General features: G+C 47.5%; 3 protein-coding genes and 1 long non-coding RNA gene across 4 annotated transcripts; 1 reads left to right on the forward strand and 3 right to left on the reverse strand.

The window, feature by feature from the left end:
• Positions 1-1,273: 1,273 nt before the first annotated feature.
• On the reverse strand, positions 1,274-2,478 carry LOC123403539. Its single transcript, XR_006611490.1, has 2 exons — positions 1,922-2,478; positions 1,274-1,555 (listed from the first exon to the last, which is right to left on the reverse strand). It is a non-coding gene; the product is annotated as an uncharacterized LOC123403539 (long non-coding RNA).
• Positions 2,479-4,816: 2,338 nt separating this feature from the next.
• On the reverse strand, positions 4,817-7,393 carry LOC123405882. Its single transcript, XM_045099405.1, has 4 exons — positions 7,149-7,393; positions 6,962-7,013; positions 5,514-6,533; positions 4,817-5,372 (listed from the first exon to the last, which is right to left on the reverse strand). The coding sequence occupies exons 1-4, from the start codon at positions 7,391-7,393 to the stop codon at positions 4,860-4,862; spliced, it is 1,830 nt and encodes a 609-aa protein (XP_044955340.1). The 3' UTR covers positions 4,817-4,859.
• A 3,712-nt stretch (positions 7,394-11,105) lies between these two features.
• On the forward strand, positions 11,106-14,295 carry LOC123405883. Its single transcript, XM_045099406.1, has 3 exons — positions 11,106-11,228; positions 12,083-12,358; positions 13,036-14,295. The coding sequence occupies exons 1-3, from the start codon at positions 11,106-11,108 to the stop codon at positions 14,158-14,160; spliced, it is 1,524 nt and encodes a 507-aa protein (XP_044955341.1). The 3' UTR covers positions 14,161-14,295.
• Positions 14,296-14,793: 498 nt separating this feature from the next.
• LOC123402800 (protein KINESIN LIGHT CHAIN-RELATED 1-like) lies at positions 14,794-18,423 on the reverse strand. The gene is made up of 2 exons (XM_045096760.1): positions 16,632-18,423; positions 14,794-15,255 (listed from the first exon to the last, which is right to left on the reverse strand). Exons 1-2 carry the CDS (start codon positions 18,272-18,274, stop codon positions 15,039-15,041), a joined length of 1,860 nt encoding a protein of 619 aa, XP_044952695.1. The 5' UTR covers positions 18,275-18,423; the 3' UTR covers positions 14,794-15,038.
• Positions 18,424-19,800: the final 1,377 nt, after the last annotated feature.

Genomic DNA, 19,800 nt, shown 5'->3' on the forward strand with positions numbered 1-19,800 from the left:
ATTGATGTAACAACCTCCAAACAACCCCGATTTCAACTGTTTGGACCTCTGCTTCCACAATTCTCTCTAGTCTCTAACCGATTGCAGGTCATCTATAAACATCCAGGAACTGATACAAGGTGTGGAAGAGGAGTTTGAGAATTGCGATCCTCACTAGTTGTTCAACAGCTTCATCACATTGCAAGCAGTTATATTTGAAGTTATGAAAGATCAAGGAGGAAACCAATATAAGTTGCACCACTTGCATAAGGAATGTCTTCACAATGACGACAGGAAAATAATCAGTATATATTGCGACAGTCAGCTAGTTGCTGATGTGAGGGCCATTATAGAAGAAATGCAATAGGAAAAGGAAATGGAAGGGAAGTAGTTATAGAAAGGAAAAGAAGGAAAAGGAAAGACGAGGAATAGTGAATATGAATTGTATAATCCTTGTGTATGTCTTGTGTATTGGGAAATTACTTGAATTTATGTGAATTCATTTTAATTGTTTGGATTAATTAAATTTGTTGGAATTATTTGAATTAATTTGAAAGGGAAAGGAAATGTATTGGATTTATTTGGAATTATTTGAATTTATTTCAATTATTTGGTTTTTTGTGATTAGTTGAATTAATTGATTTTATTTTAATTAATTTGGATTTTATTTGAATTAGTTGGAATTATTTGATTTTGTTTGAATTTATGGGCAAGTAGCCCAAATATGTTAAGTAGGGCAAATAGTCCAATATCCTAACTAAGTAGGGAGAAATTGTTGGTCTAGATGATGATCTACACAACTCCCTACTCCATAGTGGATAACTGAATGCTAGGCTAAAATGGACAATAAACTGATAATGACTATTGCCAACAAAGTTTATTGAATTTCATGAACTTAATTTATTGAATGCCTTTGGATTTATTTGAATTATTTGAATCTCACAATTTGGTCTAACTTAGATGATCTTGTCTACTTGGAGTACATAATCTACGGAGTAGTCATGTCCCAGTCATGCATCCAGTAGGGACATCTTGCATACATTATCACGTGTCAAACTGAGCATTCAGGCACATTCCATCATCTCGACATCAGATCATAAAATACTCATTCCCCTTTTTGTGATCGGTTCATTGCTAATTGTTTGAATTAATTTGGATTTTATTTGAATTAGTTGGCATTATTTTATTTGTTTTTGAATTTATGGGCAAATAGTCCAGTAGTGTTTTTTTTTACACATGGGATAAGCAATACACTTTATGGGCAATACTGATTTTTGAATTTATGGGAAACTTATTTGCAATAAGCAGTACACTTTATATTCAAACAGGATACAACACTGATTTTTTACAGACATTTACACTTGCTCTACTAGTTTCACACGTCTTACAATAAGCAGTACACTTGCTCTACTAGTCTCAGACATCTTACAATAAACAGTACAATTGCTCTACTAGTTTTAGAACTCTTCTAAGAATCAATGAATTGGTCCGGGCATGACTTCAATCCCCTCCTCATTGGGCTGCATTGGGACGTCCATTGATAGGCCAACCTGGTTGAATCCAGGGCATCCCTTTCCTAGAGGCAAGAACAGAAGAAACATCAGTACTTCAGCCAGAACAACACATTGTTGACCATGGCTCCAAACAACTCCACAGACCAGTAGTAGTAATCCTCTAACAAGTCAAAATAATGCTAGATTTCACCACAAGGGTGCATCATGATTTCAGCTAAAACTACATACTGTTTCTGACTTAACAGGATCAACATCCACATTGCTCCAATAGTACTAGTAACAATCTAGCAGACCACTGCTGCTGTTAACAAAAGTGAGCTATGCTGATTGTTCTTCAACCAACCAATTCATTCATGAATTAAATCAGGATTGTAACTACAGAATTTTACAGTAAACATTGTAAAACTGCAGTACTAACAGAATTTTACCTAGGATGGAAAGCACCAGCACCAGCTTTTCTGGATTTGACACTCGGGCCTCCTGGCATGTTTGGTAGGTGGCTAGTCTCTGTGGTGGATGGATCGTTGCTGCAAGGTGTGGTGTTGGTTAGCTCGCCACACAGGCTCCTCCCCTGCTCTTGAGGTGGTGGAGATGGAAGAGGACCTGCCACGCCCATCAATCCATCCATCTACTGGACAACATACCTGCGAAGGATACCTGCGGGCGAGGAATACGGCAGGGACGCCGCTGCCGTCGGACGGGTAGGGCCAGATCCAAAGAACGCAAATCGTGCTGCTCTAGGACATCGCCGCCGCCGTACTCCTCATTTGAGCTCAAAGGGGGGAGCTTTTAGCATCAAGGTGGTCGGTATCCGCCTGTATGGCCTCGCCGACGACATATTCGGCGACTCGTTGGCTTCTTTGGATCGAAAGCAGAGCATTTTGGGTGGCGAGACGAAGCACAGCGCGCGACGGCGGATAGCCGGAGCATAACACGGCAGCGGAGTAGTGCGGCGGAGGTGAACTAGAGCAGAGCGCGGCAGGGGCGAGCCAGGGCCGGTCCTGAGATTTCACGGGCCCGGGGACGAAACTAAATCCGGGGCCCTTCAAGGCTGTTAGTATAAATATTTTGAATAGTAATCAACATATGCAAATATAAATTGGTATTAAAAACAGTCAAGTGCATCCAAAATCAGCGTGCAAATAAAAAGAACAGTCAAGTGCATCAACACTAGGAGTGCAAATAAAAAATAACAGTCAAGTGCATCAACACTAGGAGTGCAAATAAAAAATAACAGTCAAGTGCATCAACACTAGGAGCGCAAGTGAAAAAGAACAGTCAAGTACATCAACATTAGTAGACTCTGGCGTGGATGAAATAAATATGTGTGCAGGATCACTCACATCCATATCATCCATGTTGATGTCAACATTGTCTTTTGTAGTATCATCTCCCTAATTAGTGCTAGCTTGGTCATCGGCAAGAACTATCACCAACTTGTGTGGATTTCTTGAAGTGCTTGTATCACTCTGAAAATATTTACTAAGGGATCCTCTCAATGATCTTTTAATCTCATCTAAGTCCAACGTCATTTTTCTTTTATCAGCGGATAGATACCTTCTACCCGAGCCTCACATGATGGTGCTGAAATTAGAAGGAACAATTACCTTTTCAAATTAGCGGAAAGCTATGCATATATAAGATCAATTCCAAAAAAATCTAGGGCATATCATAGTACCTTCTCTCTATACTAATCATGACATAATTTATTCTATCCACAATGCGACAATTTCTAGTTCGATTAATCGAGATTCGAAAATTCAGGATTAGATGAGGAACAAGAAGAATGCTAGAACAATACACGCATGGGTTAGAGGACGCGAGGAGACCTAGTCGTAGTCATACCTGGTGTAGCCGCATGCCCGCATCGTTATCGTTCGTCAGGAGACTCGCCTACCTATCGAAGACGAACATGCAAAAGAAGGAAGGGAACAATCGGAATCAGGGTCTGATACCGTGATCCCAAAAAATAGGGCACAATTACAGAAAACGAATGATTCCTTTCTTTGTTTGTGTGTCCTGCCTATCCATGTGAACATGGACCAGATCCATAGTCTCCCTTATTCTTATTTTTCTCTATGTACGTACGCGAAGCTGGAAGTGCCGGGCTTCATTTTTCTCGATATAAATACGGGCCCTAATACTGCATGTCTACGTATGCATACATGGGAGGGGGCCCTTAACTTTTGGGGGGCCGGGGCAGCTGCCCCGTTCGCCCCCCCTCAGGGCCGGCCCTGGGGGGCGAGCCGGAGCAAAGCGGCGGGGGCGAGAACCAGTGAGCAACAACAAGATGAGACAAACAGAGAGCTTGGACCGCGGGTTATGTCCCAAAAAGACCAGGTTTTTTTTTCTTTTTGTAAAAACGCACAAGAATTTCGGGACGGAGGGGAGTAGTAACACACTGATGTGCTCATCCAAAATCAGATCGGTGATTTTGTTATTGCTGATGCAAACAACAAAACCTTAGCAATCATCAAAGGATATGAAAAATCTGAAATCATGCTAGCTGTAGTGTAGAATACACAAGCACTCAACTTTCTCTTGTGCCAGAAAACAAGAATTTATTTTCTGCACAAATAGCCAACGTGCAAAGTCCCTGACCCCACATCATTGTGTGTCAGATAAATCCTGTGTTCGAAACCCAAGTGCAGAGGTCATTGATGAACTGATCGATCGTTGCAAATCTTCAGCAAAGGTGCAGAGCTGCTCCCGAATGGAGCTCATCGTCGCGCCTGAGCTGACCGCTGGGGACGGACCACTGTGCAGCAACCCCGAGCTCCTCGGCGTGTACCTGCGCCGGCGGCAACCAGGAACAGGTACACTACCCTTATCTACGTCCATTTTCTTCTTCCAGCAAAGCAGTTTGTATTTCAGTGTCCATGAAAAACAGAGCATTTTCTTCTTCCAGCAAAGCAGTTTGTATTTCAGCGTCCATGAAAAACAAAGCATTTTCTTCTTCCAGCAAAGCAGTTTGTATTTCAGTGTCCGTGGCTCTCATAAATACTTACAGTACAAGATAGAAAAAATAACAGACCATCATTCGAACTGAATATTGACTGCATTCAACATAAGCATGCTACTGTGCGACCAAATCATAAACTTGCTTATTTTATATTTTTATTTGATTCATTTGCCAAAAATAGCTAATAAGTCGTTCCAACAAATTGGTAGCCGAGATACATTTCTGCAGAATATGCAAATAGCGCTCATGTAGTAGCTACAGTACTAATGAGGTATTTCAGATAGGGGACTCCGAATGGCTGTATGCATCACCTCGATGCAGAGGCCGGGGCAACGCCTCCTTTTTGAAAAAAAAGATAGGGGACTCCTTCCAACCACACATAGAGGTTGATCTTCAACTCCACCTTATGAGCGGAAGTGAATAAAAGGAGAAGCTGTAGCCGACGCTGCTGTCATCTTCTCCCTCAACAAATCAAGCTCCTCGCTGGTCCGTGGATAACTCGAAGGACGAACCTCCAGGTGAGGAAACTTTTCGAAACACCATTGGCACACCTTCCTGTCGTGCAGGGAAACCTCCCTGATGTTCACAGCAGCTTGAATGACGCGTCTAACGTATCCGATGAAATTGTCATCGGACTGGAAGCCATAAATAATTAGCCTCACCAGTTTCTTGTGCTTAAAATGAGGAACAGATGGCTCCCACTTCACATCCGATTTTTCAGAGATACTCTTTTGTGACTCCATTCGGCACTTATGATCCCATACTGTGATGCAAAGCTCCTCTAAGTATGGTGCAGCTTCAAGAAGGAACAATGTCCAAGTGATGTCACATTCTTCGGGAAGATGATCCAGATTCAGAAATCGAAGTTTGGCAAGCACAGGAGCAAGCACTTTCGGACATTCTGGTTGAACCCAAATCTGGGAGAGATAAAATAAGTTAGAAGTAATATATAATGCGTACAACTTGTGCATAAATTGCATCATCAAGTGATGCATAAGTTGCTACCGTCAGATATAAACATCATACATAAATGGGATGGAGATGATTAGAGTGAGTACCTTCTCGCTTAGAAAGTCCAGATATAAATCGCTTACTGTGGGGGCGTTATCAAGCAGCTTGCTTAAGTTGAGGATCTTGCCTGATGAAAGGTTTGCTTTAGTAAGACTGAGCTTCCAAAGCTGAGGGACAAAACCAAGAACCAATGGATTTTCACCACAAGGCCAAATGTTGTAGGTCATCCGCTGGAGCCTTGGTAGACGGTCAAGCACCACTGTTTTAAATTCCCCAAAGGTGATAACAAACTCAACCAGTCGAGCATGTTCAACATGCAGCACCGAGCAGACCCCCCCATCACACTCGAATAAAGATAGGGACTCGAGCTGCTTGCAGGTGCTAAGAATGTTGGGTATGTCCGATTCACCAAACCTCATATTCCGTAGATCCAGCCGCGTGAGACCAGAAAATGCATCTGGGCAATCACCAACAAAATCATTGAACTGCTGAGCAAAAACCAGGCGATGGGCATCAGTGCAACATCCATTATCCCTCAGTGTCATGATCTCAAATTCAGCTGCATCAAACTTCTGGGTCGCCATGGCAAGGCCGACCGATTTTCCGATGGAGAGACAGCGAGAGGGAACCAAGAAAAATTTGAGCTTCAGCTTGCGTACGGTGATCTGTGGAGACCTCGTACTAAGGATCTTGTCCGCCACATGAGCCACAACACCATCCATTTGAATCAAGTCACGGGGGCTAAGATCAATTACGATCTGCGAGAGCATAGTTGGCAGCTTGTGCATTTTCTTCGAAAGGATGCAGGTTCTTACAGCATCAAGGGTACCAACTCTCTCGAGGATGTTGAGCAGCAAATCATTGGGCAGCTCGCTTAGCCTGTCCTCCACATTAGTAGCTGCTTCCGTTGACTGTGTTTCCAGGATGTTGAGCAGCACATCATTGGGCAGCTCGCTTAGCCTGGCCTCCCCATTACCAACTGATTTCTTCAACTGCGTATAGGGGAGGATTAGTAATCGGTGATAGATCGATAAATTGGAACAATAATAATAAAGCAAAAGCAACGACTTACATCACGTCTGCGTCGGCGACCTCTGTTGAGCTTCATGGTGATCCGGTCTCAAAAGAGAACAAAGTACGCAATTGAATCCACAAACAAAACGCGAGCACAAAATATGTTTGAAATGATCTCCTCGCGGGTGCGATAATCGTACACAGCCGGGTTGAGCGCTTATTATAGCCTCCTTCAGATCCGATTCGGGCTAGTGTACTGTACACTTGGTAATTCGACGGATTTATTATTGTTTCACGAGTGAGAGACATATAAAAAACAGCACCTTTTCCTAATATACATACCGAAATTGATCTCTTTCTTCTTCGAATCCGATTACAGAACGAGATTGGCACCTGTTCCTTACTTGTTCCAATCCGAGCACAAAACGAATTTGAGGTTCCTTCATCTACCGCCGACGATGGCGGAAGTGGTTTGAGCGACAATGGCGTCGAGAAGAATTCCGGTCGCCGCCGCCGGTCGATGGGATGATGCTCTAAAATAGTTAAAGGGGTAGTCATTACATATGCTCATAAAATCCTTTTGGGGAATCATGGACAAATATTGTTTGTTTGTACCGTCAGCCTTCAATATTTCTCACTCGTTCAATATATATTTCAAACATTTCAACCTTATGTCATGGTATCTAATCTTTGAGAAATGAAGAGGGTTGGGGATGGTTTCCTCCTTGCCATCCTTATCCTTGGTGACGACGACTTTGGCTGGCTCTGGGATGCTTCCATCCACGTATCCGAAGACACCAGCTCCACGAAGCTGCGGCGCGATCTGGGTACGCCACATGATGTAGTTGCTACGGGTGAGACGCTCGGTGATTTGGCCGGTGAGGGTGGGAGTGGAGGTGCTGGAGGAGGCCATGGCGACAAAGGAGGTGCTAGCACTAGATGAGAAGAGCTAGGCTCTGATTATCATGTGAGAACGTCGTACCCAGCCTTGGGCGACGGTTGCATGTTATATAGAGGGATCGCAACACCCTGAGATAGCGTTACAATGTTTAAGTTACATCTTGGAGCACAAGGGATAAGAGAGATAAAGATATTCGGTTGAACAAGATTACAATCATTTAAAGTAACTCTATCTCTATATAACTTGCGGTACAAGATCTTATCTCTAGACATGTGCAACATTGTTTAACAATCTCCAGTTAGAACCTAGAACTAGACTACTTGAAAAATATGCCTATAGCTAGACTACTTGAAAATGTACTGATAGTAACCCTCCAGAACCAAAATGGGCCAGAAGAACAAAGTAAAAAACGAAACTGATTCTCATTGTTGTGCAGAATCACGAGTTGGTCACGAGATCTTATAGGTCTTACCTCTAGCCTATCCCAACTTGTTTGGAACTAAAGGCTTTCTTGTTGTTGTTAGTGCTAAGTAATTATCTGATGATTGCGTCGTAGTAATGACGAACTGGTCATTTGAAGTTGAGCAATTCATAGAGGCTGTCATACAAGCATACATTATATTATATCTGTAGTGGCATCCATGTCTAGTGTCCCTTTTATTCATTTATAACGTTTTACAGACTTGTATGGTCAGTTCAAAACGTCCTATACTAATGAACAGAGGGAGTACTATCTTTCCTAGTGATTGTTATGAGAAATTTACATTTGAGGTCCGAAGTTGCTTTCTAAAATGAAGTCAAAAATCTCCACATCCTCCTCAAGATAAGAGCATGACCCTTATGTTCCTCATATTCCCCTGATAATCACTACGCTCTAGAAGGAACAGCAGTGTGCCTTCCTGCTGATGATGTAGGTCCAGTACAAAGTAGTAATGAGCAGTACTACGTAAGGTAGCTAGTTAGATACAGTATATTGGGAAGTGTCGACTAGCATTTTGTACAGAGTTGACTATAGTATTCTGGATTTGGGGGCTAATTATAGTCTCTATGTACAAGTAAAAGGGACAAATCTATGTACTTGGATGATTACTATGTAAGAATAAATTTGGGTGTTAAGTGCTTCAAAAAATTAGTTTGTTCACACCTACAAAAGACTTTCTATTGTGTTCAGCTTTCTGTTGTTGTTTTCCTGAACCTGTAAACTGAATATCCATGTATTAAAAGTGCACGGGTGGTAGTATTGAAGTGTTGAGACCTACTGTACATAATTATGGCCCAGGTTTTACTTTTTGCTTGATGTTTGCTAAACTGAACTGAAGTGTTGTTGTTTGCAAAACTGAATTTTTTTGTGGTAATGTTGTTTACAGCCTTGTAACACTGCTGTTTTGCCGAACTGCTGCTGTTTTATAACTGAACCAATGTTGAAGCGGCTCTGTTTCCCCTGTCTACATTTTGAGCCGCTTGGCTGGCTGTGAACTCCTGCCTGCCGTAGGATTGATTTGGACGATGGACGTAGGGAGGCAAGGCATGGGATCTGCTCCGAGACGATGGATGTAGCGAGACAAGACGATGGCTGTGAACTGCTCCTGTCCACTTGGCTTCAGGTACAGGAGCAGAGTTTCCACACTTCAACCTTTTGTGTGACAGAGAAACATCTTGCAAGGAGTTGGGCAAAGAGCACATGACAGAACAGACTTTGTCGACCAACTCCACTGGTAAGAGCTGGGTATCTCGTTCCTCCTCCACATCATCTTCATCTTCTGACTCAGCAGCCTCCAGTTTGCTAAGCTGATGGGCCTTGGATGCCACCAGAAACAGTCAAGACTAGAGGGGACAGTAAAAATTGTTCATCGTCAGCTTCCGCGTCAACAGAAGGCCCATCAGCATTGTTTGCGGTAAGCAAACCTTGTTGCAGGCTTTTGCCAGGGATTCAGGCAGCTCAGGGACCAATGGCCCTTGCATGCTAAATTTCATGTTTTGATTTTTTTATAAAAGTTAGTCGTGATCTGACCTTAAATTAAAAACATTGCAGAATCTGACCCTTCTCCTACCATCAAACACCGAGGACCCTCGTGGTGGGGTGCACAACCTACTTAAAAAAAATTCTAAGTATCAAATACATTGTGTGTTGGCATCTACCGTCGGACATCTTGGCAGCAGGGTTGTCCAGGCTACCGTCAGCTTTTTGACGGTAGAGGTGCGTCGCGTTGGCGTGGATAAGTTTTCTACAGCCAGGGACCTTGGTGGTAGGCTGTTATACCATATTACCATGAACCTCGGCTGTAGGAAAAGATCCTGATTTTTTTATAAACTAGGGTCAGATCTCGGCTAACTTTCATAAAAGGGTCAAAACACCAAATTTTGCCGCCCTTGCAACTTGCAAGCGAGTTAGAGCATCTTCAGCCGGACATTGCAAATATGACTCCCTAAACGCCCACGCACATGTGACCAGGCGTGTTTCCTATTTGTCCGTTCGCGCAGCCACATTCTTCATTTTTTCTTTATATGTCCGGTCACTTACACGTAATTGGTGAAGAGGAAGAGAAAGAAAAAAAGAATGAATAAAAAAGAAAAAGGTGGTTCGGATGGGGTCGCGTCCTATGTGGTGGACTGACTGGGCACGTCCGCGAGCCCTCATATCCTCCCCATATTTAAGATGGATATGAGGGTTTGCGGACAGCCGGAGCGTATAGGGATGATATGAGGGGTCTAGTTGGATCACTTTTTTCTTTCTCTGTCCTATTCAATCACTGACCGGGGGCGTCCGCGGGCGTATGAGGGGTTATTTCAGGCGTCCGGCTGTAGATGCTCTTAGAGCAACTCCAATGCAGCGGCCTAAATCATCCACCCGCGTCCATATGCGACGACGCAAACAAAAGTGGAGGCCCAACGCGCCGACCCAAACCCAAAACGCGTTCGTACGGACCCATTTCCGATTCAAAATTACGCCTGAAATGCGTCGGGACGGACACGGCGCGCGCCTTCCCATGTCCGCGCCCGTCCACACGTGGCGCCCATTCAACGCCAGCGCCGTCTTTATTAACGACGACCGCCCATCATGGGTCCATGCGTCAGCGAGTCACATGTGCCCTTTTTAATACGAGTGTGCGGGGGCGGCGGGGGGGGGGGGGCTCATCTTCTTTGAGAAAGTCGCCCCATCCATATCTAGCCAGAGCCGGCGTCAAAACCCTAGCAACCATGGGTTTTTTTTTCTCCAGCAAAGACAAGGAAAAGTCCCCGACGCTCCCGTCGTCGACGTCTTCCTCTCGTCTGCCTCAACAGCGGGTGAACGTACCAGTACACCAGGCAAGATGGCACTGGTAGCACCGCGCCGCCCTCCCCTAGCCTGATGTCATGCTGCCGCATGACTGGCATTTGGATCCGGAGAGGATCCCAGTGCCAGTGGTGCCGCGGTCGGGCGCGGATGCATGCAGAGGAGGTGAGGCGCTGGCGACAGCACCTGCCACCAGAGCAGCGACGCAACCCCGTCTACGCTGTTGACTCTCCTGACTGAGAGGTCTAGTTTGCATGGGAGCACGAGGAGCAGCGCCGGCATGGCGTCCGCGATGTGGTGGCTGAACCGTCGCCGCCCCTCATCGTGCGAGAAGAAGACCAGACACCGGAGCCCGCGTACCAGAACGCGCTGGCGGCTGTCCTGCGTGCAAGCGAGGAGGAAGCGCACCTCAAGGAGGAGGAGGCCTACCAGAAATAGCTGGCGGAGGCCATGACGCTCTCCACTGTCGGCGACTGCATCGTGCCGCCGCTGGCCCTGCCGTCTCTCGCCGAGCTAGGGTCGCTGGTCCTCAGGCCCGAGCTGTACGCCTGGGACGGGGTGCTGCGCGACTGGGTCAGTGCGCCACCCGTATGGTTGGGTGCGACGCCGGAGCAGGAGGCAGCCTACCTAGAGCATTGGCGGTAGCGGCGGGTGCCGGGGGAGGGCGCAGAGGCCCTGCGGTTCGAGTTGATTAAGCGCGAGGCCGAAGCTGAGGAGGAGGAGCGACATGTTGCCCAGCGAGTGTCGGTGCAACCATTGGCGGACGACGTCTCCGACGCACGCACCGACGCTCGTCGACCTCACTAGCCCGACGACGACGATTAGGAGGACGTCTAGGCAGCCTTCTATCTCCATCGTGTCGTGCGCGCAGCCTTCTATCTCCATCGTGTCAAGTGTCACTGCACTGATCTTTACTGCTCCCTCCGTTAACAAATATAAGAGGTTTGCTTCGGATTATATAGACGCATTTTAGTATATTTTTCATTCATATAAGTTTCATATGTAGTCTACATTGAAATATTCAAAAAACATCTTATATCTGGGAGCAGTACGTATTCTTTGTGTGTACCGTACCAGATCGTGCTGTATTTATCTTCTTCTTCATACTGATACCGATTTGACATGACATACGTTCAACTAACAAAAATGAAAAGACACGGAATTCGTCGTTTCCATACGGAATTTTTGCGTGCAACAGATTTCGAGCAGCAGTCCAGCGTAAGCCGTGGGCAGCAGACACGACCAAAAAGCAAAGGCAAAGACAGACGAAAGAGACCTTCCAATTGAACCCAATGGTCGCTGTCAGCCAAAACCAAGGACGAAAACGAAACGGAAACGTTTATACACGACCCGCTGGCCAAACCGCTTCAGCCAGACGCATCGCTTTCGTTCGATCTGGGCGGATTACGCACGTCCCCTCTACACAGACCGTCGTTGCCCCCTCCCCCGTGCAGGCGCCGCCGTCGCATGCGTCCCCTTTGCACAGCCCGTCGTCGCCCCCTCTCCCCGCGCAGGCGCCGCTGCACGCCCTCGTACCTTCGCTGGTGTTTCCTTTACGCAGGCTGACGTCGCCCCCTCCCTCACCCGCAGGCGCCGCCGCACGCCCTCGTACCCTTCGCTGGCGCTGCTGCAAAACCACCATCGCCGGTGCTCGGGCCGAGCCACGGAAGATGCCATGGCTGCCTCCTGCCATGGACGGATCTGTGCGTATGCATCTATTAAAAAAAGCTATAAGCGATGTGTAAAAAACTTCAAACGGCATGAAAAAAACTTCAACCGGCATGAAAAAAAAAGCTTCAAGCTTTAACGGAAATTTTGCTACAAGCGTTGGCATGGCGAGCTGCAACCATGATGAAAAAATGCTACAACCATTATACAAATTTGCTATATCCGTAATTCTGTTTTGTTGCAAACCGTTTTATTATTTGTTTTGTTGCAACCGTATTGTTTTTTTGCTACAACCGTTGACATGGGCGAGTTACAATCATGATGAAAAAATACTGCAACTATTATACAAATTTGCTACATCTGTAGTTCTGTTTTGTTGCAATCGTATAGTCTTTTATAAGGGTTGCAACCATGAACGCACGCTGCTGCATCCACGAAGGTTAGAAACGTACGAAGACGACATAGGTGAGGACAGCGAGGGCGGCGACCGACGGTGAGGGCGATCAACGGTGAGGAGGCGAGGCGAGGCGGTCGACGCGTGCGAGGCGTGCCTCTCCCCTTTCCCGTGCGAGAGGTTGAAGATAGGAGGTTGGGGACGACGAGATCTAACGACTCGGAGGACAAAATCTAACGGATAGAGGTCGACCGGTCCAATAGTTGGGCCGACGCGAGTGCTGCCCAAAACGAAATCAGCTTCTAGATACACCAAAAGTTCGGTCCAACGGCTGGAACTTGCTGCGACATCCTCTTGCCCCACTGCAATTTTTTCTCTCCTACCCGTCCCGTCATTTTCGCCCTTCTTCCCTCCTACCACCCGGCCACATCGATCGCCGCCATTACTTCCGAATTCGAGCTACGACACCACAGCACTACATATGCTGCATCGACATCGTCAAATCAACCGCCCACCATCCATCCATCGGTTTCGCTTCTTTCTGAGCTGAAGCATCAAGCATCCATGAATGCAGAGGGAGCAGGGAGGGGCCCCGTCTTCCCGGTGCCGCAGCAGCAGGCCCCGTCGTCCTCGTCGTCATTGCCACCTTACTACTACTACTCCTCGTCGTCTTCATCGTCTTCTCCGGCGACGACGTCCCGCCTGACGCACCACGTGACGCTGAGCTTCACGAGCCTGCCCATCCTCGTGCTCACCGTGCTCGGCATCCTCACCACCTCCGCGCTCCTCCTCACCTACTACGTCTTCGTCATCCGCTGCTGCCTCACCTGGCACGCCACCTCCTCCGACCCCTCCAGCCCCAACTCCGGCGGGCCCAGAAGCCTCGTCGTCTCCCTCACCCGCCGTCGCCGCCCTCGCCGCAGCAGCGCCGCCGTTGACCATGAGCTCCCGGTGGTGCACGGGCCGGAGCCCGACGAGGCTCGCGGCGGGCTCGGGGAGCCGGCCATCCGAGCTCTGCCGGCTTTCAGGTACAGCAAGGCCGCCAAGGACGACGCTGCCGCCGCCGGCGACGCGAGCGAGTGCGCGGTGTGCCTCGGCGAGTTCCAGGAGGGGGAGAGGGTGAGGCTCCTGCCGGGCTGCCTCCATGTCTTCCACGCCGAGTGCATCGACACCTGGCTGCACGGCTGCGCCAACTGCCCGCTCTGCCGTGCCGCCATCACCGCCGCCGCCGGCAAACAAGCTCCGTTGATGATGGACCGGCTGCCGAGACGAGAGGAGGTGGTCATCCAGGTGCAGGTCGCCGGCACCGGAGAAGAAGAAGAAGACACACCGACACAGCAGCAGCAAGAAGATGGCACGGCGGCCTCCAAGAGCAGCACTTGCTTCCATGGAGAATGCAGTGGCGGCAGCAGCCGCAGCAATGAAGCACATTGCAGTAGGTAGTGATTCTAGTTAGTTGTCACATTGTTTGGGGTGTTCATAATCTTTTTTGCCGCTTGCAAGATTCATGAATGATAGTGTATCAGAAGAGGAGGAGCATTTATATTATCTCTAATGGAGGATAATTAGTTGTCATCACAGTTCTAAGGTGTCACAGGTTCAGTTCTCCCTGAATGTTTCTTCAGAGCATGACAAGTTCAGAACAACATGAGCAGCTGCTCCTACTGTAACTGTACACCACCACTTACCTGACTTTTACTGTATCACTTTGGATGAGAACAAACAGGAATAACAAATATTCTTCAAATTCTTACAAAAAAGATTGGCAAGCAGTGAAGAAGCAGAACACAAAAGGCAAATAAGCTGAGGGTGATGGAACAACTGTGACCAAGAAACTGAAACTTCAGAGGCAAGCCAAAGAAGAACATGAAGTGACAAGGGAAAAGAAAACAGGGGTTGCGGCCCATTGAGCTCACTGCGATATCCTGATCTTAGCACAGGCAGCAAATTCTCACCAAAACCATACTAAAACACCAACAAATGTCGAGATGGCGTCCTCCGTTACATCGTCAGGGGCTTCTTCATTGTCACAGCAAAATGGCTGTCCACCAAACGTTGATTTCTGGGACTCGGATATTTTTCATACTTGTACTCTTTAGCATGGAAAAACTCCTCACCCAATAGTTCAACCAAGTTCCGATTCTTAATCATGGCTAAATAAAGTCTTGGTTACGTTAGATTAGATAGACTGTCCAATCTTCTAGATGGTACAGAAGGCTACTTCCTGCGCCAAATCTACAGCCAAAATTTCTTCTACTGCAGAACAGCAAAGCAGCATCCAAGTAGAGGAAAGAAAAGGGTACACGACCCCAAGTTCCTAATTACTGTTGTGCGACTTTGGCCGGATCCGAATCGACTTCCTGTTCCTGAGGTTCAGGCAACGCGATTGCTTGATCACCGGGTGACAAGAATGCTAGGGCCTTTATCTTGATCTGCTCGTAGAGACGAATGGCTTCCCTGAGCTCGTCCTCAGCGCTGGGACCATGGTTTCGCCATGAATCAATCACTCGCTTTTGGAACTCCATAGCCAGGGCATAGCTGCATTTAAAAAGAAGAGGATAGTACTGATCAACTCAAAGTCAAAAGGCATAACAAATTACTGTCATTAGTCATTACAGGGAAGCATCGTTGCTCAATTACTCCCAAGAATCCAGCTAAAGAGCAAACAACACCCTGCATACAACTGTGTGCTTATAATACCAGCTCGCCACTATGGTGCATGCGCACCTTGTTCATGCGATTTTTTGGAGTTGTGTTCAGACTTGAGGTGAACCTTGGTAAATGTGTGGCTTACCCAATTAGCTGACATGGTTTAGATTCGTGTGATATCCTCTTGGTCTTTGGAGGTCAGATGGGCTCTCGGCCATGCAAGCACCCTGGGCTTCCCCTTGGTTACAGAAATCTTAGGAAGATTGATTGCCAGCCTTTATTGGACGAATTCTGTGGAAGGTTAAAGCTCTGGAAAGGAAAGCTCGTGCCTAGGGAGGAACCTCTGGGGCTAGTCAATTAGGTGCTTTCTGCCCACACCACGTATTAGTCACTAAAATGGATCGTTTTATTCAGACTTGGGATATGCTGCAGAACATTCAGTTAGTTAACAGCCCAAATACTATCTCTTGGAAGCTGACAGTGTATAGCCTTCATTTCATTGGCAATATCAAGAATAACAATCTGAAGGTGTGTAGTGTGAGTGTTAAAGGAAGGGTTTGAATCGGAAGCTCACTTCATGCTTTTTTGCCCTTTTGTGAAGCAAGTTTGATTTGTGTTTGTTTTTATCGCTATCAAGAGTCTCGGCGACCATCTTGAATGCAAATACTGTCAATAGTTGGTGGTGAAAGTCTTCCAGAGCTATAAAGAATCCTGAACCAAGACATCTTGTTTCGGCGGCGGTTTATATGGCCTAGCACCTTTGGAAGGAGCGTAATCGTAGAATTTTTTAAAATGAGTCGTCCTTGGTTGTAGCATTGATCCCTGTTAATGGTGTTGGACAGGTGTTTTGTGAGTAATACCCTTAGTTTACTTGTTCCTCTTTCTTCTTTCTTGTTTGTTGGGCTGATCTTGGTTTCTACAGTTTTCCCTCTACTGTAATGAATTGGCACAAAAGTGAAGGCATTGATACCCTCTCCCCCCTACCCCCACACTTTTCATTGTAACTCAGGGTTTGCACACTTTTCGTTGTAATTCTAGGTATGTACCACCCGATAATCTGTACTTTCTACACTGTTTGCCAACAATCTTTAGGTTAACATTTCTTGCAGTAGTAACATGCACATGTAAAAGCAGGAATATGCAAAAACAAACCTACTTGCAGATTAACATGCAAATTATCTTAGACCACTGAATTTTCTACCAGGCTAACAGAAATCATGTTTGTGTTTGAGTGGACAACCATGAAAAGTGAACAGAAATAGTACCTTCCCATCGTGTTGTATGCATTGGCGAGGCTCTGGCAGGTCTCAATTGTATCAGAATGGTGAGGCCCTAAGGAAACATCCATGACTTCCTTTGCGAGCGCAAACATCTGTGCAGCAGACTGGGGCCGGTCCATCTCCATGTACGCAGCCCCCAGGTTGTTATATACATATCCTACACCATAATGTTTCGGCCCAAAACTTTCTTTCATCCTCTCTACTGCATCCTCCAAATATGGAACGGCCTCAGTCACCTTCCCTGTCAGAAGCAATAGCCATCCAATCTTAGCTGCCACATTCCCCTCCAAGTGTTGTGATTGAGGGATCCTCTCGAGCATCCCCAAACTCCTCTTCATCAAAGATATCGCCTTGTCAAATTCATTCACCATCTCATACAGCGAGGATACTTCGATATAAGCTTCAGCCACCTTGTCAGGTTCAGACACTTCCTTCTTCTCTAGAATGCCACAAGCGATCTCCAAGCACCTCTTGGTGTCCCCAACCCTCTCCTGGTTGGCGAGCGCCTTGGCCATCGATATGAACACCAGAGCTCGCACATCGCTGTCCTTCTCCACCTTCTTGGCGACGTCTTTTAGCACGCTTACGGCCTCATGAAACTTCCCCAGCGCAATCTTGATGTTCGCCGCATCAATCTCGGCATGAATGAGATCGGCGCCAGCCACACCCCACTTCTTCATCACTTTCTGGGACATCTCATTCTGCTCTAGCGCCAGTTCGTGCTGCTCTAGGCCAGTGTATATCACACCGAGCAGCCGCCTGTCGTGCGCGAGCTCCACCGAGTTCTTGCCCAGCGCCGACTCGTGCAGCTCCAGCGCCTTTTGGCAGAATGGCAGCGCCTGCTTGAAGTCAAGCACGGAGGCGTGCGCCTCCGCGAGGTCCCGGTACGCCGCGCCGAGCTCCCGGCTGCCCGGCGGCAGGATCGACTCCTTGAGCTCCACGCTGGCGCGCAGGTCGGCAAGGGCCTCCTCCCGCCTCCCCAGCGCCGTCTTCACGTTGGCGAGCTGCAGCCGCACCGCGTGCGCCACGGGCCTCACGTCGAACCCTTCGGCATCAGGGTCGCCGCCCTCATCCCCAACGGCGGCGTCTTTAGCCGGGAGAAGCGGGGTGAGGAGGCGGAGGGAGCGGGAGAGGAAGGAGAGCGCGTCGTGGAAGCGGGTGAGGTCGAGGGAGGCGGAGCCGGCGAGGTGGAGCGCCATGGCGAGCGAGACGGCGTCGGAGTCCGACGACGGCTCGGAGGACCTGGGGGCCGCGGCCTCGAGGATCCCGACGGAGCGGAGCGCGAGCTCGAGGACGCGGGAGGGGTCGGCGGAGGCCGAGGAGTCGAGGTGCTGGCCGAGCTTGAGGCAGGCGAGGGCGAGCCGCTTGTCCGTAGGCGAGACGGCGTTCTCGAGGCGGGAGAAGGCGGCGAAGAGGTCGGTGGTGGTGGAGGCCGCCTCGAACGCCTCCTCGGCCGCCTCCGCGAGGACGCGGGCGGACGCGGGGAGCGCGGGCGGCGGCCGCGGGGAGTAGTGGCGGCGGGGATGCGGGAGTGGGGGCAGAAGGTTTAGATGTTTGGGCGATGGAGCGGGGGCGAGGGTACGGATGCGCTGCCTGAGTACGAGGGAGGCTGCTCTGCGTAGCGCCATGGCGAACGGCGATCGGTTTCGCGGCGGCGGTGGCCGGCGGTGAGAGGACTAGAGCGGAGTGGATGGGTAGGGAATGGTGGAGTAGGCTGGGCTGCTCTAGGCTTTCGATAGGAACCGTTTGGGAGGTTCTGGGCCGTTCACCGAGGCCCACTTGACATTCCCTAAGGCCTTGTTTGGTAACAGGGTTTCTAAGAAGGTGTGTGGGGATAATCCCCGTAGGAATCAGATTACTTTTACCTAATCCCTTTAAATCTTCATTTATTTTTAATTCATTAGATAGGGTAGTGTATTTGTATTAAGAAAAATGCACCAGAGTTTAAGGTTTTATGACAAAAATGTGAGGATGAAACATGTCAATTACACTAGAATCAAATAGTCTTTTGGGATATGTTAGGATTTAGGGGTTTGACTGAAATAATCCTCACCAATTCCCTAATATACACTAGTATCAAACAAGGCCTAAGGATGATATTTGGGAAAACCTCATTCGACACATTTTGCGTCAAGTTGTCTAAGAGTCGCTGCTACGCTCAGTTTGCATCATAAATTATTATTGATATTTGTGTTGATCCTATTCTTTATTCATTATTTCATGCAATTCTTATGCATTCTCTCTTTGAATATGCAAGGTACATCACTGAGAGAAAAATATCTGGAAACTGGAATTCTGGACCGTGTAACCGAGAAAAAGGCACAAAATCAAGTTGCTCCAAATAACCTCAAACTTTACATAGAATTTTTATGGATGTTTGAGAATTTCTGGACAAAAAATATACCGAAGAGGGTCCACCAGCTGGGCACAAGCCAACAGGGCACCCCCCCCCCCCCGGTCCGTGCCCTGATGGCTTGTGGGCCCCCAGCCGACCCTCTCGCGACCATCTTCTCCTATATGGTGTGTTTTACCCTAGAAAAAAATCATAAGTTATATTTCGAGACAGAGCGTTGCCGTCTCGACGCGGAAACCTGGGCAAAGGCCCTTTTTATCTCCAGCAGAGAGATTCTGCCGGGGAATTCCCCTCTGGAAGGGGGGAATCAAAGTCATCATCATCACCAACGTTTCCTCCTTCGTGCGAGGACCAATCTTCATCAACATATTCATCGGCATCATCTCATCTCCAACCCTAGTTCATCACCTGTATTCCATCTTTGTCTCAAAACCTCATATTGGTACGTGTGGGTTACTAGTTGTGTTGATTACATCTTGTAGTTGATGCTTGTCGGATTACTTGGTGGAAGATATTATGTTCAGATCCTTAATCACTATTATTACACCTCTCGTCTTGAACATGTTGATGATGTGTGAGTAGTAATTATTGTCCCTTAGGACATGAGAGAAGTCTTGTTATAAATAATCATGTAAAATTCGTATTCGTTCGATATTTTGATGATATGGATGTTGTTACATCTCTTAGTGGTGTCATGTAAACATTGACTACATGATACTTCACCATGTAATGGGCCTAAGGGAAGTCATTGTGGAGTAACAAATAGATGATGGGTTGCGAGAGTGACAGAAGCTTAAGGCT

The sequence above is a fragment of the Hordeum vulgare genome, chromosome 6H (assembly GCF_904849725.1).
Source record: "Hordeum vulgare subsp. vulgare chromosome 6H, MorexV3_pseudomolecules_assembly, whole genome shotgun sequence".
NCBI classification, from domain to species: domain Eukaryota; kingdom Viridiplantae; phylum Streptophyta; class Magnoliopsida; order Poales; family Poaceae; genus Hordeum; species Hordeum vulgare.